Source organism: Fukomys damarensis, unplaced genomic scaffold (assembly GCF_012274545.1).
Source record: "Fukomys damarensis isolate Sample0158 unplaced genomic scaffold, DMR_v1.0_HiC HiC_scaffold_19, whole genome shotgun sequence".
In the NCBI taxonomy this organism is placed as follows: domain Eukaryota; kingdom Metazoa; phylum Chordata; class Mammalia; order Rodentia; family Bathyergidae; genus Fukomys; species Fukomys damarensis.
In genome coordinates, this window is record NW_022900931.1 from 67,902,412 (window position 1) to 67,923,950 (window position 21,539).

Below are 21,539 nucleotides of genomic sequence, written 5' to 3' on the forward strand. Positions count from 1 at the left end.
TTGTGGCCAGGTCCGCGCTGAGCCGGCCGGCGCAGGGCGTCACCTTCCGGCCCCTGAGGGAGCCGGGCCTGTGGATGTCTGAGGTAGCGCAGTGGCTCCCCCATGGGCCCGGCATCTGCGCCGGCTCCGGGATCAGCGCTAAGGAGCTCGGGGATCGGCCGGGTGTGCAAGCAACGCTGGTGTCTCGGTGGTCCCGGGCTCTCCGCAGCCTTTGCCTCAGACCTTCCATCGCAAGAACGGTGATCGCGCCTTGATGGTTTTTTTCTCTTGATTTCAAGTTTTCCCAATGGCGGAAGTAGAGATTGTCCCTGTCTTGCCGTCCCCGGGGCGGTAGGTGCGGAGGCTGTGGCCTGATGGCTGCAGAGCTGTGCCTTTGCGATGTGGCTGTGGCGTGGAGAGGGTGATCGGTCTCGGAGCAGCGCCGGAAGCACACTGAGGCGGCCTGCTGGGTTAGGGAGCAGGTACGCAGGGCACGCGGGCGTACTGTCTGTCCCTGGTGTGAGTCTGATCACAACACAGACCCGAGCCCTGTGGTTTAGGGTGGGAGCGCTGGCCCGGGGCTCCAGGGTTAAAACCGCAGCCCCTCGGAATAATTTAAGAGTGACGGTAACCTCTGATGACGAGCAATACAGGAGATCGAGTCTAACTTGGAGAGCTGTCCTGCAGAAACTTCACAGGAGGCATGTAACTTTAAGTATTGCAGTAACCACATTAAGAAGAAGAAGAAACAAATTCAACCTTAAAATTCATTTTAGTAATGCATTTTACTACTGTATCCAAAGCATTACCACTTCAATATATAACCAATAGAAAGAGTTATCAGCGAGCTGTCTTAGGGCTTTTTTTCCCTATCGGGAATTCTAAGTGTGGCAGGAGGTTCCACGTTTGGTCTGCCTCGGTCTGGACGCTTCTGTTTCACTGGAGATATTTGATGTGTACTTGTTTCATAAAATTAGTTCAACTGGGAAAGTTGAGTCACATACTAAGTTGTAAATATACTTTTACAGTAAGCGAATCAAGTGTCAGTTTTTCATTTTAAATTCACAACAGATTTTTATCTAGTATTTTAAAATGTATTATTGGTTTAATAATTGAAATAAAAGTAGTTCCTCAGACGCATTGGTCTTCTTGCCACTGCTCGGTTGTCGCATGCGGCTGGTGGCACTCACAGGAGACCACTCAAGCATAGCTTGAGTCAAGACTACAGTCCCTCAGGCAGGCGGCAGGAGGCTGCAGGACTTGTCTGACCGGAGCGGTCAGGCACCTACTGAGCCGGGCACACCGAGGAGCCGGCGCCTGCCTCCCTCCCTCCCTCCTGACCAGAAGGTGGTGCCGCCTCTGCCTTCCGATGGCTGGGCTACTGCGCATGTCTGTTCATGTGCACCCACATGTGCGAGAGAGAGAGAGAGTGTGTGTGTGTGTGTGTGTGTGTGTGTGTGCACGCGCGCACGCGTAGGCGTGCACACTTGGGTCCAGGTGAGAAGCCTGGGGATTCTGGGCCCCTCATGCCCATGTCCTCCACAGCCCTGCCTTCCCGGCCTCTGCGCTTCTCTGAATGTGAACCTTACAGAGGGAGACGATGCCTGCTGCACAAGGGAGACCCAGGCCCAAGGTGAGTGGCGCGTGCCCCCGTGCGGGAACACCCCATCGCCCTGCGGGCCGTGGCCCGGCTGCCCTCCTTCCAGCTGTCGTGCCCACAGCAAACTCCTGCAAACCTGGCCCCTCGCCTCGGAGGCTGGGCACCGAGGAGAGCCCCACGGCACTTGCACTTGGGGTGCACAGGGCCACTCGCCATTCCTGCAGCGTTCCCAGTGCTCTGCGTGCCAGGAGGAGCCCTGTGGGCTCTGCCGGTGTGAGTGCCAGGGGTGCCTGCCCGGGCAGAGGGGTTCAGCGCATGCCCCACACCAGCCCAAGGGTCTTGCTCTCTTCTGCGAGGCCCGTACTGGCATGGGAGCCCCACACAGCCTGTGTTCCTCAGGGTGCTTTAGCACTTGCCGCCGGAGATCAGCACGCCGGGCCGGGGGAGGCCGTCAGTGGTGTCACAGCGCGCGTCAGACACATTTCCCTGAGTGCGGCTTTTCGCTCTCTGTGCTGCTGAGCTCTTACTGTCAGTTCCTTTGCAGGGGTCCAGCACTGCGTGGCTCCTCTAGGTCATCTGTGAGGCTCTCCCGGGGCTGAAATCGAAGTGTTGGCTGACTGCGTTCTCCTTTGGGGCTTGGGTCCTCTCCGGGCTGGCTAGGATCTGGTAGAATTTAGTTCCTTTGTGCGAGCCACATAGCCCCTTTTTCCACCTTTTAGCCAAGCTAGCCTGGCCAAGCTCTGGATAATCTTCCTGTTTTAGGGTCTCTCAGTGTTAAGGTCACCTGGTTAGTGGCCTTGATCACACCTCCGGGGAGCTTTTTGTCCTGTGTGGCGTGTTCCTGTGCTCACAGCGCTGGGCCTCAGTTTCCCCATCTGTGTCAGTGCCGTGGCCCTGTTGGCAGTGCCTTATCCCAGCAAGTGTGAACCAGTGCGGTTAGGTGCTTCGCAAATGCCTTGCCTCGTCAGTGTCCCGTTGACCGGAGTTGCTGCGTATTTTATGCAACATAATGTTTAACAGCTAAGGTTATGTCTCATTGCATTGTATTTTGTGTGTTTAATACATCTGCCCCTTTGGCCTCAGAACTCCAAATGCTGATTGGACTTTTCCTGGCGGTGCCACGTCTCCCATGTTGGGAATGTGTCCATCATTTCTCCAGCCCTGTGCAAGCACAAGCCCGTGGCGAGTGGATGTTTGATGTTTCTCATTTCAGGCACTGGTGACGTTTTCAGACCTGGCCATCTACTTCTCCCAGGAGGAGTGGGAATGGCTGAGCCCCATGCAGAAGGAGCTATATGAAGAGGTCATGTTGGAGAACTATCGGAACCTGGTGTCGGTCGGTAAGGTCCTCCTCCCACCCATCCAGAACCAGCCTGCCGAGGGCCATGTAGCAGTCACACAGTAGTCAGAAAGGCGGAAGCCAGTTGTAAGTTCTCCAAATATTTTGTAGCCTTATTGGGGTATAATTTGCATACTCTCTGATTCACCCGTAATAAAATACACAGTTCACTGGTCTTTAGCATATTCACAGAGTTGTAGTCATCACCATGGTCAATATTAGAACATTTTCATTTCTCAGAAAGGAATCCTGCACCCTTTATCAATCTCTCTTCATTTCACCTGCCAACTCATTAGGCAACCACTAGTCCTCTTTGTGCCTCTGTGAGTTTGCCTATTCTGAGCCTTGCAAACTGGTGAAATTATAAGACAGTGGCTTCTTCCACTTAGCGTGATATTTTTGAGGTTCACCCTCAAAACATCCTCGCAGCGTGTTTTGTTACTGCATTCCTAACCGTTGATGGAGTGTGCTCCATTGTGTGGGGAGAGACCCCAGCTTTTTATCCACGTAATTGCTGGTATTTGGTTTGTTTCCAGTCTCTGTTACAAGCATGCTGCTGTGAGCATTCGTGTGTAGTCTTTATGTGGTTGTATGTATTCATTTCTCTTGGGTGGATACCTGTGGGGCAGGATTTCCAGGTCATATGAAAACTATTTTGGGGGGACACCCCAGTTATTTTGTATAAGGAATTGACAAGTGTTCAGAGGTGAACAGAGGACACTGATGTAACGTAGACACAGTCACCGGTTCTGGGGGTGGGAGGACAGAGAGCAGAATTTTGGTGTTTCGGGGATTTGAGGAAGGGTCCTGCAGAGCTGGGACTGGGACTTTGAAGAAAGGAGGGCGTGCACAGCCTGTTTTGTTTTTCTGAGGGAAAAATGAAGCCAGTTCTGGGAGTACAGGGGCCAAAAGAAATCAGATTAAACCAACGGAGCCCCTACTAGTGAATTTGGGCAAAGAGCAGCTGGCAGAGGTGGGGTGGATGGTGGAGCCTGTGCCCACCTTGACAGAGCAGCTCCTGTAAGGGTGGGATCCAGGGCTGAAAGGCAGCAGTGGAGCAACTGCCACTGAGCGTCCAACCAGTGTTAAGACAGTAGCTGGTTCTGTAGTTAGAAATGAACAGCTCTCCTGGCTGTAGCTCTCCTTCCATGAGATGTTTAAAAACCAAATCCTTTTTTTCCTACTCTGACACTGACCATGCGGTACAGAGCCTGGCACTAGAGTTGGGGTGGGGGGGTCCACACACGAGGCAGTACTCCCTGGAATGCCCGCTGGAGGTTCATTTCTGACACCACCTACCTGGAGAAGGCGTCAGGTCCAGTGACATCCAAGTCTGGGTGTCTTAGTTACCGTCTCAGTGCTGAGACAAAGTGCACAACACTCAGAGTTAAAGGAGAGGTTTATTTGGCTCACAGTTTGTAGAGGTTCAGTCCGTAGTTGGCCGGCTCCAAGGCAGGGAGGCAGGCAGAGGGGCACCGCAGAGGAGAAACAGTCCACGGCAGGCAGAAGAGAGCAAGGGACAAAAGACGAGACCAGAGGCCCTGCTTCTGTCCCTGTATCTTACCCAGGCTGCCCACCTGTACAGCAGATAGGACTCACACACCAGGGAGGGGCAGCCCTAAGCCTGCCCAGAACTGTGCCAGGTCATTCAGCGGGCTGAGTTACTAATCACACACCATTCGTCCCAGCATCACACATTCTAGATCCGGCCACCTCCAAAAATCCCCGCCTCTGGCTGCATGAGGCTTTGGGGGATGCCTAGACACAGCCACAGTAACTGGGCGTGGCATGTCTGACCAGTGGTCCTTGTGACCCCCGTGCCCTTAGGATCCATCATCTGTGACAGCAGCCCTCAGAATTCAGGGAAGCACTTAAGGCTGTCCCTTCGGTATGACAGAGGCACGGAGACACAGTGAATGTCCCGTGAGGAGATGCGTGTGCGGGCGTAGGGGCGGGGCCGCTGTCTGTGCTCAGCGTTCTGGACGCCCTGCAGACCCTGTGCTTTGGGCTCTTGGAGGCCTGGTCATTGGCTGTGGTGCTCCATCTCCAGCTTCTCTGTGCTCTGTCCCAGCCCTGTAGTCACGAGCTCTGGTCTCTGCAGGAGCCCCGGCCACAGCCTTCTCATCTCTGTACAGAAGATGCCACTCCAGAGGGGGAGTCTTAGGAGCTGTCTCAGGAAACAGGGGTGGAAACCAAATGCACGTTTCTCTGCAGTCACAGTGCCCTCAGCTGGTCCTCCGTGCCGCTCAGCCTCCTCCTGTTGGCTCGGGGCTGGTCCTGACCTCTGGTGCACGCCTCACGGGCCACTGCCATATGTGTCCTACGTCCAGGTCTTTGCCTTCGGAGGCCACGTGTCATCACCTTACTGGAGAAGGGGAAGGAGCCCTGGCTCGTGGAGCTGCCGAGGAGACCCTGGTGCCGCGGTGAGTGACAGGGAACTGAGGCGCACGTGTGTCCTGGCTGCTCAGTCAGCTCTGACAGCGCCATGCAGTGGGTGGCTTGGAAACAGTGGGGACTGATTTATTTCTCAGGGCCCCAAAAGCTGGAAGTCCAAGGTCAAGGCACTGTCTGGGGCTCTTCCCTGGGGCCCTGGTCCCCTCACAGGGCTCCACCCGAGGACCTAATCACCTCCCATCACGCGGTATCCAGCCTGGTTACTCTGGGCCAGACTCAGCGTTTGGGCCGTTGTACGGAAGGAGACATTCTGTGCAAGAGCTGTGTGAGTCCAAAGGGCTCCTCGCGGTGAGCTCTCCCCACTCCACACCTCAGAGTTGTGAGGCCCGTCGGAGGGGCCAGGTCTCAGGGTGAGTCCTTAGGTGGAGAATAACCGATATTGGGGAGCCCCTTCTTGGGCTGGGTGTCGGTGTGAGTTATTCGTAGCGGTGTGTGGGAGCTGCTGATCACGCGTCACAGAGTAAACTGGGGCCTAGCGAGGCGCAGTGACTTGCCCAAGGCCAGCCAGCAGGGAGTGGCGCAGAGTTGGGCTCGGAGCCCAGCCCCGCTGGGTCCCTTGTCCTTCCAGCAGCCCCTGCATCTCTGCTTCTGTGTTTCCCTTCTCGTGTTAAATAGCATGAGGAACGGTAGAGTCCAGTTTGTGGCACTTTTGTCATTCTTTTAAAAAGATGTCACAAGTTTTCCCCACGCCTCTTCTTTCTGGCTGCTTTTCACGGACTTGTGTCCTGGGCAGGTCGTTCTCTGGTTGGCCCAGTCCTTCGTCACTGACTGGACATGGCTCACGCCGTGCGAGCACCTAGGGGTCAGCAGTGTGATGATGTGAGCAGAGGAAGGCTCCCCTCCCTTCGGGGCTTCGGAGGGGAGGTCAGGAGGTAGCCGATAGCAGAACAGTACACTGGAGGCGCCCATCCTCCTTAGCGCGATACTGTTTTCAGGACTCCTGATGAAATGTAGCCGTATGACTTAAAATTAGAAAAAGGCAAAAGCAGATACACGTGGGGATCAGTAACTACACTTGTGTCGTGAAATTGTCGTTGTTACCCTAACATTCGTGTATTTCTGCTTTTCTCACATTTTGTTCTCATGTAATGTTCTGTGAGTAATCTGTGCATTGCATTCTGTTTAGATGCTCGTTTTGTACTACTAATGGGAACACAGTAAGTGGCGTGGCCTGTTTTCTGCAGTATTGAGCTGCAGAAGTAAGGGTAGGATCACTTTGAGACTCCAGGTACTTTTGAGCTGACTTCAGAATTACCACATTGCTGGTCCCAGTAAGAACCCTGGGCACCGACTCTAACGAGTTTCGCTAACGCACAGACTTTCACGGGCACAGCTAGAGGAGTGAGGTGCAGCCCCGGGGGCTCCTGGGGGCAGCACCTGAAAACTGCTCACTGTTGGCCCTGGATGGGCCCTGTTCGCCCTTTGCTGATTTTCCTCCATGTCCTCTCCCGTAGTAGATTGCGTCCTTGAGTGACCATAGGAGAGGTGACTCGGCGGCACCAGCCGCCACTTGGGGCCCAGTGTTGATTCCACTTCACCCTTACGAGTCCTGGGTACTGGCGCTAAAACTTTCCTCACTGCAGTAAATGAATAGCAGTTGGCGCTGATTCGCAGGCTTTGTGCTGAGGCCTGTCATCCACGACCTCATTGGATCCCCACAGTACTCCTGGGCCCCCAGTCCCAGCTGGCAGGTGGGAACTTGGGTCCTAGCTTAAATTACCCTCTGGCTGTCTAATCCGGGAGCCATGGGGTGAGGATTGGAGCCTGACCCTTTCAGGACCCCGAACAGACCCCCTGGACGTCCATACCACCCCACACGAGGTAGGCCATGTTGTCTTTCCCGATTGTTCGCTGGCATTTGTTTTGTTCTGTTTTTACTTGCTTGCCTGTAAATTGTGTCTTCACAATCTTTCCAACAGTGAGTTTATGTTTTTAAATGTTCCGTTTATGTGGGGAGTTTGAATATAGAAATACATTGATGCTGCATTTACTGCAAGTATGTCCGTCCCCACTCTGTCCTGTGGCTCGTTCTGCTTACCTCTCGTTTTTCTACTTGGTTATGTGGAACTGTGTTTTTACATTTTCGTGTGGTTAAAAGGATTGGCATTCACCTCATAATGTCTCCTGTTACTTATCGTTAGAAATTCACCTGTCTCCTAACATTTTGAATATATTGCATGTTATTTGGGGGGATCAATGCTTTGGCATGGAACACTGAAGTGATTCTGGGGTTGATCTTGGTGCGTGCTGTGGATCAGGGGCCTTTGAGATCTAAGACAGGGAGACGAGCTGAGGGAATGTGTTAGTGTTCGTTTCAGTTTGGGAGAGGACTGAGGCCCTGAGCAAAGCGGGGAACATAGAGGAAGGGAAGGAAGACCCTGCAGTGTGGGGTGGAAGAGTCCTGGAGAAATCCCGGGCTTCTTTGTTGTCATCTTGCGGTGCCGGCCCTGAGCCTCGGCCTCGCACTGCAGGCAGGAGCTGTAGCACTGAGCTCCGACCCTCAACCCTGGGTTTCTTGTCTGGCCGATGCCGCCTGCTTCACTGTGAAAACTTCTGTCATCGCCTTTCTTTAATTGTCCACTTGCCCACAGTGGCGCGTGGACTTCAGTAATGATCACAGCGAAAGCGCTCGTGGGCGGTAGTAATCCGTCTGGCCCTGGTACGCAGAATCAGTCATGGCACCATACCCGTTCTACACACGCGGAAGCCAAGACACAGAGTGGTTAAGTTACTGGCTCAGGATCACACGGTGATCAGTGATGGGTCTGCGGTTTGAACCCAGGAAGCCCAGCTCTGAGCAATGCTCTTAAACCCTAGCGGTGGCGAAGCCGTGGCACAGGTGCTGCAGCAGGCTGTTTATCATCCACTGCTCTGAAAGGTTCGCCATCACTGCCCCTAGGTTATTGCTGCTTAGAATTGTCAGTTTTGGAAGTAAAAATACAGGATGTTTATGGGGATGTGTGTATACTAAAAATTCTTCATTTCTAAATCTGAAATTCAAATCGAATGTCCTGAGTTGGGGGGGTGCTCTAGGCCCTTCCCTTAGTCTTCCTCCTTATCCCAGGTTAATCTGGAGTTTAAATCAGAAAAATCCTTGAACTTGCTTTTCCACCTGCTGGCGCACTGCAGTGGCTGGTTTTGCAGCACAATGTCATGCTTGCTCTTTCACCTTTATGCACCTCCAAAATATTGGGGTCCCTCCTGCCTCCTCAGAAGGGAGGTCTGACCCACTGCAGTGCTGTACCTCAGATGTATGCTGCAGGTCATGGATATAATTGAAAACTGTCTAGTATTGGGCAACAGAGGGTAAAAAAAAACAGACCAGGAGGGATTAGTTTTCCTAATATAGCTTATTTAACCAATATACCCAAAATATCATCTCTTTCGTATATACTCGATATGAAAATTATTAGTGAGTTTTTAAAAATAAATAAATAAAATAATTATAATGGTTGTTCTGCTACATGTGGAACAACCGCAGGTTCCCAGAGCTTTTCTTCCAAAGGTATTGAGCAGCCGAGCTTCGCAATTTTGGATTGTTCAGATCTCAGGAAGGTGAGCAGGCTGCTGCATCCGCACCCAGCAAGGGCCAGAGCAGCATCCCAAGTTGGACTTGCCAACATCTCTACCAAACACTGGGTCTGGTCTCCCTGAGTACATTGCATGAAGGCTGGAAGGGAACTTTGGGGCTTCTTGTTCAAATATCCAGACGTCAAAAATAAAGAAGTAAAGCTTTGGTCCATATTGGAGGAGATAAAGAACTGTTAAAAAAAGAAAAGAAAAAGACCAAAAACAAACAACAACAACAACAACAAAAAAAACCAAGAACAATAAACCAACCCAATGGAGAACACTTTGCATTGCATTTAGACTATTTATTACCAGGATTCCTGGGCCTGGCCACAGTAACAGATTAACAGACTTTTACATGGAATTGTTTAATTATTTGTACTTTTCATACCAGAAAATAAAAGTTCAGAATCTTCAAAAAAAAAAAAAAAAGAAGGAAAGCTTTGGTTGCCAGATAGTGTAATACTGAATCAACAGATAGAGGGGTGATGTATGTGCCAGCAATTTTGTACGTGTTATTTCCAGCTCTCACAAGATCCTGGGAGGTAGGTAAGTGTGTCCTTTTTTTTTTTTGTACTGGGGATCAAACTCGGGACCTTGCACTTGTGAGGCAGGCAGTGGCACCACTGAGCTAAATCCCTGGCCCTGTGTGCCCATTTTAAAAAGCATAATATTGGCTATGGAGGTTAAGAGGATTTCTTATGATGTGATCAAATGACAGATATTTCAGTACATCCCAAGTCCATTTCAAGCAGAGCTGTCCAGTAGAAATGTAATGTGAGCCACATATTTAATGGAAGTTCTTCTAGTAGCTATATTAAAGTAATTTTTGAGTTTTTTTTGTTTCAAAACATTTATTGATACATTTTAGATACACATAATGGCGATGATCGTCACAAGCAATTTGTACCTGTGCATGATACAATTTTTTTCCACACCCCCTTCCCTTCCTTATATACAAAAACTTTGTTTCCATTATTTCCTTTTATTTTCTCTTTTTCTCTTGTAATAGCTTTTCTAAAAACAGGTAAGATTAATTTTAATAACATTTTTTAAACCCAGTGTTTCAAAAATACTGCGGCATGTACTCAGTCTTTCCACAGTGAGATACTTTGTATCCCTTTTACTGTGCTTAGTCGCCTCAGTCTAGCACGTGCTTTGTACTCGGAGCACGTCCCCCATCAGGTGAGCCACGCTGCAGTGTCAGTAGCTGCCAGGGACTCGAGTCTCCCGCATTGGAAACAGTTCTGAAGCCTGTGTTTCTTTCATAGTTTCTAATCGGCCTGCCATGCACGTAGTTATTGTGGGTCAGAATGGACATTTGTGGCCTATCCAGTTGGTTTATTTTACTAAATAATAGATTTGTTCTCGTAAGCTTAATCGGTTACTTTTTTGGTTAGAACTTTTCCTGCTGCTCTGAGTTTAATATTTTTACCCTTTTAAATAGCTACTGAATTCCAATTGCCACCAGGTTGGTTTGTGCATTTTTAAAGATTTCAAGAATACTTTTTTGAACTTACAACAAAGAAATATAATTTATATCATAAAATTCACCCATTTTAAGAGTATAATTCTTTTTTTTTACATTTACCAATTTGTATAGCTATCATAATCTAGTTTCAGAACATTTTCATCGACCTGGTAAAACTCCTGTGCTATTTATAGCAAATCCCCATTCCTACCTCCTGACCCAGGCAATCACGAAACTTCTTTCTCTGTTGATTTGCCTTTTATGGACATTTCATACAATAAAAATACATTTATCGAATGAACTACCCGAAGAGTTGAATGTTACATAAAATTTATCATATAAATAACACTTGGAGTTGCTCACTTTCAGATTGCAAATTCTCCAGAACTGCAGTTGTGCAATTTTATGTGAAGCTCTTAGTATGGTAACTAAGGCTGTAATAAGACACTGAAAGTTACTATTATGGCTATCAGTGTTATTATTATAATCAGTAATAATGACTGCACTTATGCAAGCTTCAACCTTCCTACCCAGGAAAACAAACATTTAATTTCTTCTTGTCTTTCAGACTCAGCCTCTAAGTGTGAGACCAAGAAATTATTGCCAAATCAATGCAGCAAATCTAAGCAAAGCTTCTACCAAAGACCACTTTCTATACAAATAAAGATTCCCACAGGCAAGAGGGTAGAGTTACTCCGAAGAAGGGCCAAGAAAGGGCTTTCAGTGAAGAAATCCTTGAAATGCAAGGACTGTGGGAAAATCTTCCTTCAGAGATCGTCCCTCAGGCTTCATCAGAGTGGTCATACCAGAGAGAGGCCTTACGAATGCAGTCATTGTGGAAAAGTCTTTAGACAGATTGCATCCCTCATTCTCCACCAGAGAATTCACAATGAAATGAAAAACTATGAATGTGATCAGTGTGGGAAAAGTTTCAGTAGAAACATAACCCTTATTCTGCACAGGAGAACTCATAGTAAAAAGGAAATTTCTGAAAATGGGATGGCCTCAGATCTGAGCATGTCTCCTAGTGCCCACCCCAGCAGTCATGTGGTCAAGAATGCCCTCCATTGCAGAAAATGTGGAAAAGCCTTTAGTCATGTGGCAGCCCTTTTACTTCATAAGAGAGTTCACAGTAGAAAGAAAATACATAAGTGCAGGACATGTGGGAGGGGCTTCAAGAACAAATCAGTCCTTGTTACACACAAAAGAATTCATACTGGAGAGAAAGCCCACAAAAAGAAGGCCTTGGGTCAGAGTATACAGCGAAGAAGTGGACTTTTAGAAAATCCTTTTAGATGTAGAAAGTGTGGTAAGTCCTTTCATAGGATTTCACCCCTTCTGCTTCATCAGAAAATCCACATGTCAAGGAAACCCTATAAATGCAGTATTTGCAAAAAGGATTTTCAGCGGCTTTCAACCCTCTTTCTACATGAAAAAATTCATAAGGGAGAGATCCTCTATCGATGTAATAAATGTCCAAAGGTCTTCAAGCGAAATTCAACCCTTATTCAACACCTGAAACTTCACAGAAGGAAGAAGAAACTCTATGAGTGTAAAGAGTGTGGAAAGATGTTCTCCAGACCTGCAAACCTTAAAATACACCAGAACATACATTCTGAAGAGAAGCCTTTCAAATGCAGTAAGTGTAGTAAGGTGTTTGGCCGCCAGTCATTTCTTATGGAACATCAGCGAATTCATACTGGTGAAAAACCTTATCAGTGCGAGGAATGTGGGAAAGCCTTCAGTCACCGGATATCACTTACTCGACATAAGAGAATACACAGTGAAGACAGACCCTATGAGTGTGATCAGTGTGGTAAGGCCTTCAGCCAGAGTGCCCATCTTGCCCAGCATGCGCGAATCCACACTGGAGAGAAGCCATACATATGCAAGACCTGTGAGAAGGCCTTCAGTCAACGCACGTCCCTTATTCTGCATGAGAGAAGTCACACTGGAGAGAAGCCTTATGGATGTAACCAGTGTGGGAAGGCGTTTAGCAGTGGCTCCGACCTTATTCGACATCAGAGAAGTCATTCTTCAGAGAAACCGTATGAATGTAGTAAATGTGGGAGGGCGTACAGTAGGAGCTCATCCCTGATTCGACATCAGAGTACACATCCTGAAGAAAAAGCCTGAGGTGATTTTTTGGTGTGCGTGTGCATGTACATTTCCCAGGCTAGCCTTGAATTCCTGGGCTTCAGCACTTCCTGCTTCAGCCTCCCATGTAGCTTTTCTCTGTGGCTGTAAAAGCTGTAAGAACGAGGCTATCAAAGAAGCAGTGAGAAGCCTGGGAAATTATAGATGTCTTTGACTTATGATGGGATTACTTCCTGTAAACTCTTCATTAATTGAAAATATCATAAATCAGAAATATGTTTTATCTGGGTGTGGTAGTACATACTGTAACCCCAGCATTTAGGAGGTGGAGGCAGGAGAATTCCCTTGAGTTTGAGGCCAGCCTTGGCTACACAGTAAGTTCAAGGTCAGCCTGAACTGTATAGTGAGACCCTGTCTCAACCCCCCCCCCCAAAGGTGTCATACACCTAACCTACCAAACATCAGCATGGTACAGTGTACCGTGTTAGTTGTTAAACCTCTTGTGTGGCTGACTGGGAGCTTCAACTTACTACTACTGCTTAGCATTATGAGGGTATCATGGTGCTTATCACTAACCTAGAAAAGATGAGTTGAAGTAAAACTTGTATTGGTTGCATATTGCTTTTATATCATTGCACAGCCAAAAAATCCTGTCAGGTCATTGTAAGTTGGCAAGAGCCTGCATTTGTCCTTAACTTCTGGGTATGTGAAACCACTAGGTTATGTGTCCCAGTTTGAAAGCCAAAGAGCAAAAGTCCTTGGTGACTTGATGTGAGGATTTGAAATTTATCGAGACAAGCTCAGGAAGATTGGATTAGTTTTTGTAAATGAAAGCTATTTTTTATTTGATATTTTACTTCTAGTGTAGCTTTGAAAATACTTCACTGGCCATATGTGATAAAATAGAATTATAGGCTGGGCATGGTGGCTCACACCTGTAATCCCAGCACTTGGGAGACTGAGGCAGGAGGATTGCTATGAGTTCAAGACCAGCCTGGACTACATAGTGAGTTCCAGGTCAGTCTCAACTACATAGTGAGACCCTGTCTCAAAAAACAAAAACAAACAAACAAAAAGAATTATAAAGTCCATTTTTGTGGATGGGTTTTTGCACCTGACTTAAAGTCACATGAAGGAAGAGTTTGAGTCTGTTCCTCAGAACTGGAACCATCATAAAGGTTTTTCCTGGTGGACGATGGTGCCACATTTACCTTACAGAAGCTTGTGAGTGAGAATGAAGAAAGTCTTAGATGGCTGAAGATAACATTCATAATGGTGTGGAGCAGTTGTTATTTCCATGTTGTCTTCTTGGATATTAAGATAATGGTGTGAAGATCTAATACAAGCTGAGGGAGAAAGAACCAGGAGCTACAGAAGGATGAGGAACTTCAGAGCAGGGAGAAATTTTGTATTTGAAAATAAATTGTCTATATTTATATGAATAAATTCATTTTTGTGTAATGTGTGTAACAAGCTTTGGAATACATGTCATTATAAACTGAATGTATCAACTTAAAATTCCTATGTTGAAATATGATAGTATTTGGACCCCCCCAAGTGTGATGGTGTTTGGACCCCCATAGTGTGAAACCCCACCCTGTGTGATGGTGTTTGTAACACACCCCATGTGATGCTATTTGAACCCCTTCAGTGTGAAGGTATGTGACCCCCTCATGATAGTATTTGAAACCTCCCTCCCCAGTGTAATGATATTTAGTAATGAGGCATCAGGGCTAGATGAGTTCGTGATTGGGGCCTTCATGGCAGATGTATTGCTCTTACAAGAAGAGACACCAGAGAGCTTGTTCTCTCCATGACCATGTGAGAACTCAAAAAGACAGTCATCTGCAAATGAAGAGGATCACTCGTGAGAAAGAACCTGACCAGGCTGACGCTCTGGCCTGACTTCCAGTGTTCAGAACTGGGGGCATTTCTGTTGTTTTAAGTCATACAGTTTATGGTATTTTGGCACCCTGAGCAGACTTAGGTATGGGCAACCCTTGGGTTTCCATACTGGGTCCTTTTCCTTTCACCTGTAATAGTTGTCATCCCCTCTTTCCAACTTGTGTGAAATATGTTATAAATAAAATCAGAGGTGTATTTGTAATTATGTACAGTCAGGTTCTTCTGTGTAAGTTTTCTTTCTGCAAAAGCTACTTTTGAAAATACCTGCATCTTGTTGGGATAACTTTATGGAATGTGTGACCACAGGGGTTAGGTCAGTCTAAGTGTGAAAACCAAACTGAGGGGTGAACAGGATAGTACAACATCTAATTTCTATTTTAACTGCCCTTTCAGATATGTAAAGGAAGCATTTTTAAAAAACAATTTGGAGAAAATGGGAGTGCAGAGAGTGGAGAAGGCTCATGGAGAGGCATACCTTTTTCCTTCCCCTTCTTACGCATCTGCACCTTCTACCCTTGTTCGTTCCTCTGGCATCTTCCAGGTTGTCTCCAGATCCCTGGGAATGTACCTGAAGAGTGGGAGGAGCAAGAGGATGCACTGTCCACCTTACATACTTTCACCCATCTCACCTGATTGCCTACTGCATTTCTTGCCCCTCTTGGTGATTTCAAGAGTGCCCTGGGATGGCAGTACACTGCCAAATAAAGCCAATTTGGAATTGGATATAAGAATTGCCTTGTTTCTACTCAGAAATCCTCATCTTGTTAGGCCCATCCACAAAACTTTTCTGTAGCACTTAGAGGCATTTCTGAAGGCATTATGGCCTGAGTTCTAGGGCAAAATGTCTGGTTCTGGGGCATTCCAAAATAGCAGGATCAGTCACCCATCCCAGAATACCAATGAGGGAGACAAACTGTAGTGAAGGTCAGGAAAGAAGCTTTAATCAGTGCAGCCACACTGGGGACAACAGGAGCTGACAAGTTTTGGGGTTTTATAGAAGGGGGAACAAAGGCAAGGATTGGGGTTTCCATAGCTGGGAGATTTGCAGAGCTGACAGTATTCATTATCCCAGGCAAGTTGTGGTCTGGTCAAACAGTATCTCAGGACCAGTTCTGTCAGATCCTGGAGGAACTATCATCCTCTGAGGGGGAAATCAGATGATAGCTCCTGCTTTGCAAGGCAGCCTCAGTTCCCATTTTGGAGTAGTTATTTGCTCTTGCTGATTGGCTTCATCATGGAGTTTGCAAGGCTCTTCTGCAATCCAAGGTGGCTTCAAGTTGAGCACAAAGACTTGAGACTTATGGACCTGGTTGTAAGGGACCTGGAACTCGGGATTGTGAAAGTTGGCAATTAGATGTTGTCTTGGTTATTTTTCTTGTTACTGAGACAAAATACTTGATACCCAAAGTTAAAGGAGGGAAAGTATATTGTAGCTCATAGTTCATAGAAGTTTCATTCTGTCATTGGCTGGCTCCAAGTCAGGGTGGCCTGCCAAAAGGGCATCAGAGGGGAGGAACAGTTCATGGTGGGCAGAAGGCAGCAAAGCAGCAATGTAGAAAGAAGCAGCAAGTGACCAGCAGTAAGTGGTGGCAGCAGCTCTCTTCCTGTCCCTTATATTCTAGCAAGGCTATATGCCCTTAGGGAGGAGAGCACTCATACCCAGGATGGGTCTTCACATTATCCACATCCAGAACTATGCCACACCAATCAGTGGAATAATGTAGTAACCAAATGCACCTTTGATCCCAGCATTACATTCTTAATCCCAGCATCACACACTCTAGATCCAGCCTCCTCTGAAAAAACCCCACTTAGGACCACATGAGGCTTGGAGGACATCTAGACACAAGCCACAACAGATGTCCTTGCAAATCCTGAAAATCAGCTACTCTTCGGTCTTGAAGGAGGATGAGATATGTTAGGTAAAAGAAGGACAAATATGTTTTGTCCCTATGTGATTAACCTGTGCTGAACAGGGATCAGATCCCCATTTTCACATGATAAAGGAGACATATAAAACAAAGAGGCTCTGGTCTTTGTTCTGCTTTTAGGTGCTCATTGGGCATCTGCAGGCCTTGTCTCCTAGTTTCAGCATCATCTTGGCAAAAGAACTGCAGGCTCATTTGTGTTCCAATCTGCTGGGATCTTAGTTATTTCCTAAAGATTTCCATTCTTTCTCTGGGTTTGTGCATGTGCATGCGTGTGTGTGTGTGTGTGTGTTTGTGTACATAGTGGAGAATGAACCCAGGGCCTCACAACCGCTAAGTACACACTACCACTGGGCTGTACTCTCAGCCTCTCCATCCTTATTTTATTGTTTTTATTATGCTGCTAACTTTCAGCTTCATTGCTCAGATTTTTTCTGATTTGTTCAGGAGCAAATTGAAGTCCTTGCCTTGAGACTTTTTCTTTTACAGCAGGCACGAAGTGCAGTTATATTTCTAGGTACATCTGTAATTACACTGTTATGGAAGGAATTCATAAATGATACACAGAGAGGCACAGAATGGAACTAAAATAAAAACGTTTATTTTGTGAACAAAGGTCGATTGCACTTAAAGGCAGTGCCAGGATTGACCACGTATTGGGCTATAGCTTCCCCTTGTATAGGGTTAAAGCCATGATCTCATTCAGGTGGTTACATTTCATTCTCAGTTCACATTGCTGATACACAAATCATGGTTCCAAGGCAGTTAAATTTCAACCCAGATGTAGCAATTCTTTGTAGTTAGGGAGTCTATCTTTAAGATTCTTCCGGCTATTCTAGCCCAGGGGAAGTGGGTGTTCCCAGTCAGTGAAGCAAAGTTAATAATTCTTTTCATCTTGACCTTTACAACCATATGGTTTACAAAACTTTGGAGCTCAGGGGTCTGGATGTGCCCTGTTACTCAGGATGAGGCCAGATACCTTATTCAATGGTTAATGCCTCCTGTGCCTGTTAATTCTGAACTAAAGAAAGCAAACTGCTGTTAGGGACAGCATGTCATTCTACATTGCGACATTTTGTAGGTTTTTGCTATTTATAAAAGTTTTCTCTATCGATATATAATAATTGGTACTATTGTGCATCACACACATTTTGATATGCCCTGTTCTTAGTTTCATTCTATTTAAAATACTATTTTCCCTTTTCACTTCTTGTTTGATCCATGGGTTAATGAGAAGTGCAACTTTGCTCTAAAACTTGGGCATTTTCCAGTTAAATTTCTATTAGTGATTTCTTAATTAATCCATTCTGGTCAGATAATATTTTGTATAGCTTGAATCCTTTTAAAGAACTTGAGATACATGTAAAGGCTGTATGGCCCATTGGGGAACAATTACCGGACATGGTTTTAGGAGGTCCTCCCCAAGAAAAAGTGAGTTCCACAACTTGGCCCATGGAGTAGGTTCATCTTCTTCTTTTTTTAGTACATTGGACTTTTTATTTTTAAAATCATTTTAAATTTTATTAGTACACATTTGCAATTCATGCAGTTTTAAGTTATCTTGGGGAGTAGTTACATGTGCCTATTACAGCTTGGTTTTTTTTCCCCTTTCCTCTTCCCCCTACACCCCTCCTCCAGTTCCCTTATCCCCGTTGTCATACTTATTGATACTATTTGTCTTCGCTTGTGTTATGGGGTATACTATTCACATTAACTGGGGTTATTAGGTTCCGTGCTTGGCATGTCTTTATTCTTCTCGTGTCCCCTTCCCCTCCTCTATTGTAAGATCGCTTCCTTTGTCCTTTTCTGTTTTATTTGTTTGTTTGGGTTTTTTTTTCTGGATATCTGTGAATTTAATAAGGATGTGCTGTGAGGATCTTCTACTGGAGACCTCTGCAGTAGGTTCCAGTCCCCTGCCCAGTATATGACACATGCTTGAGAAGAAAAAAAAAAAAACTAAAAGAACTAAGAGAGAAAGTGGGGTGTCAGGATGGCCAATATTGGTGCAACCAGCAAAGGGGCTGGCCAGTCCCAGGCACGGACTTTTATTGGCAATCAGTTGGGGTAAAGGCGAGCTATGTGCAGTTTCTATGGAAATTAATGTAAACAAGGCTCATAAAGGACACGACAAAGCAGTCTCAAATTAGGAACAGAACAGACAAAATATGTGATTGTAGGGCTGGGCATTTAGATCAGGGGCATCATGCCTGCCTCACAAGTGCAAGGTCCTGAGTGCAATCCCTGGTCCTAGGGAAAAAATAAAAAGAAATCAAATTGTATGGGTGTAATTAGAACACTGTCCTTCTAGTCAGGAGGTTTTAGTTGTGGGAATGGAATTTGGGTGTGAGTTACTCTGACCTCAGCACATAGGCTTGGGCCAGACTCACTTCCATAATCAGCCAGTGGAGGGGTTCACTCTTCACCCCCTGATTTGGGCATCGTCAGTATCACAGTCCTCTGCAGACTTTTTTCATCATAATTGCTTGGGGTTCTATAATCATTGCTTTCCTGTATTTTAAACTCTTTTACATTTGGAAAATGTTCTTACATAATTCTGTGAGCATGTAAGTAAATTGATCTGTGCTATCTTCTAGTTTTTCTCTAACTCTAACCTTAGATTGGTCTTCGTCTTGTCATGTAGTAGCTGCTAGATAATCTTCTCTTACTTTGTTTTTGGCTTCTTTGAGCTCTTTATTGTAATTCACTGTTTTGTCCTCAATATCAAACACTCTGTTTTCACATTGGTCATTTCTGCAATGTATGAATTCTGTACTGTATTTTTTATTTTGGGCATTTCTGCCTGGCATCTTTTTGAAGATTTCATATCCTTGTTAATTCTGTCATTCAAATTTTGAACTGTTTTGATTAGCTTGTCCAGTTTTTTACCTATTCTCCTGAAATACACCTGGGCATCTTGAGTGTAATTGCTATGAACTTTTGGCTCATTTCCTCTTTGGACTTTTCTATTTTCTTTCTCCCTCCTACGAACTTTTCATAGAGTTGTTACCTGGTATTTGTCTTCTTCTCCTTTTGTGACTGTTTGCTCTGTCTTGGAAGAGTTGGGGAGTGCAGTTCAGAGAGCTTCTATTTCCTTGTTTTTCAATTCATACATATCCCCCGTTTTCTCTTTTTCATTTTTCTTGTGGTGAGTTACTGTAGGTTGGGGACTAGAGAAGTGAGGAGAATTTGTGGCCTACATGGAGATTTTTAGTGGGACGATGCTGCCTCCCTGTGAATAATTTTCAGCTTCGTGTATCCAGTGGTAGTATCTACTCCTCCTGTTATTTACTTTAAGTGATTTCAACTCTGTCTCCATGTTGTGTGGAAAAATTTCTTCTGTTTATAACAGCACCCACAGATTCCATCCTGCAGCACTTCTGTATGATCAGCCTTACAGTTACTCTTCCCCTTTGCCTGTTCTCTTTGCGCACTGTAACAGTTCGTTACTGGTTGTTGCTGCGCAGTGAGGTAGGTGAGGTGGGAGCGGAGAAAGGGAGGTGGGTGGATGAGTAGTGTTAGGTTTGAGGGGAGACGTGGTGGATGAGAAGAAAAAATTGATGTGGGCGCTGATTTTATTGGAGTACTTTCAGTTGAGTTGAAGGTTTAGTAGTGAGGGTTTTAGAGGGTATTTTGTGGAGGTTAGGGTCAGATATGGGAGAAAGGCGGTTCACTTTGTGGTTAAGGAAAGCTATGTGCTTATCAAAACTTGCTTATAGGGAAGACAGCTAGGTAAGATATGGAAAAGCCAAAGGCTTAGGATGGGGAGGATCAAGGAACGATGCAAGAAGATAAGAGTGAGTATGAGGACGCTAAGTACGGTGAATTTGAGAACTTGGAAGAAGTTTATGTGTTTGGAAAAAGAACAAAGAAATATGTTAGTATTGTCTCAGGGATTTGAGTTGAGGAAACTAGATAAAGAGCTGAGACACCTATTACATAAAGACCTAGACACCTATTAATCACAGGCAACGGACAAACACATAACAACCTAATAAACACACGAAATCATAAAAGAACATAACACCAGGTTACTAACTAAATCAAGAAACATACAAAAACTTGAACCAATAAGGTACCCCCGATGGGAACACTGATAGATTAGATATTCCGAGGAGACACCACGCGTGAGATTGCCAAGCTGCTTCTTTGCCAGAGGGTCTGAGGGTTCATGCCCGGCCGCTCCGCTGATCCCTCCACCGAGGTACTGGAGCTGACTCGGACTTGGGACCTCTTCCTGCCAAGCTGCGGGCATTCTCACAGAGTCAGATCGAGTCTGAGTTCTTGGTCAAGGCCCCTGCCCTCTCTCCCTGGGTGTGATGGTGGATTCGGCAGACAGGCTCATTGGCACTCCGTTGTCCACGGAGTCAGGATTATTCCTATAGAGTCAATTCAACCACAGCAGTAGCAGGCTAAGAGAAACCACGTACCCTGAGACCCTTTTAGCCTAGAGAAAAAACCCACAGCTATAGCAAAATTACTGTAGCCCAGATCTTGACGCACACTAAGTGAGATGGCTGTTTCCCCTACTGGTGATAAAGGGCGTTCAACGGTGATTTTATAGAATCAGTTTTCTCAAGCCTGGGGGTTGGGGACTGGGTAATGCCAAGTGGGTAAGAGAAGAGAAAAAGAGAGAGGAAGAAAATGTAAAGTCCTCTGCTCCGTGGTACGGGAAGGAGGAAACAGGAGAGTGGTAAAGGGTTTTATTAATTGTAAGGATATGCTGTTATATATTTAGAAAAGGATAACAGGGAAAATTGTACAGAACTGACAGTGGGAAATGGGGATTGGAAAAGAGTCTATGATCCAGAGAAATATTTGAGAAAAAGTTTAAGCAAGAGTATTGAATCAAAGCACAGGAGAAAGAGGTCAGGTGAAGTGGTATGGGTGAAAGTAGTTATAAATGAATGAGAGATTCCTCTTACCCTCTGTAAACTAGAAAAAGGCAAGATTAAGCAAAGCACACATACACAGACATGCTCATAAAAGAAAAAAATTGTAAAATAATGGAAGAAAAGTTTGGAGGTAAGTGTACAGAGAGGAAAATGGCAAGGGGTAAAAATTAGTAAGAAATATAAAATTTACTACAAAGTAAAATAAAATATGGAAAAACAATACAATCACATAAAGAATAGTAAATGAAGGTTCTATTGTTTCGCGAGCTCGCGTGGGTTCTAGCAGGGAGCTCAGCCGCCCTGC

The 21,539-nt window shown here is 45.9% G+C and overlaps 1 protein-coding gene across 7 annotated transcripts in view; it reads left to right on the forward strand.

The window, feature by feature from the left end:
* Znf667 (zinc finger protein 667) overlaps nucleotides 1-15,604 on the forward strand; it is a 16,647-nt gene extending 1,043 nt beyond the window's left edge. For 4 of the 7 annotated variants that reach the window (XM_010616895.3, XM_010616893.3, XM_010616894.3 and 1 more), the window contains exons 2-5: nucleotides 1,525-1,612; nucleotides 2,793-2,919; nucleotides 5,249-5,341; nucleotides 10,982-12,827. In XM_010616895.3, the coding sequence (XP_010615197.1) occupies nucleotides 1,580-1,612; nucleotides 2,793-2,919; nucleotides 5,249-5,341; nucleotides 10,982-12,549 (1,821 nt within the window). In that variant the 5' untranslated portion in view covers nucleotides 1,525-1,579 and the 3' untranslated portion in view covers nucleotides 12,550-12,827. The other 3 variants (XM_010616892.2, XM_019206434.2, XM_010616896.3) reach the window with 3 other exon arrangements.
* Nucleotides 15,605-21,539: the final 5,935 nt, after the last annotated feature.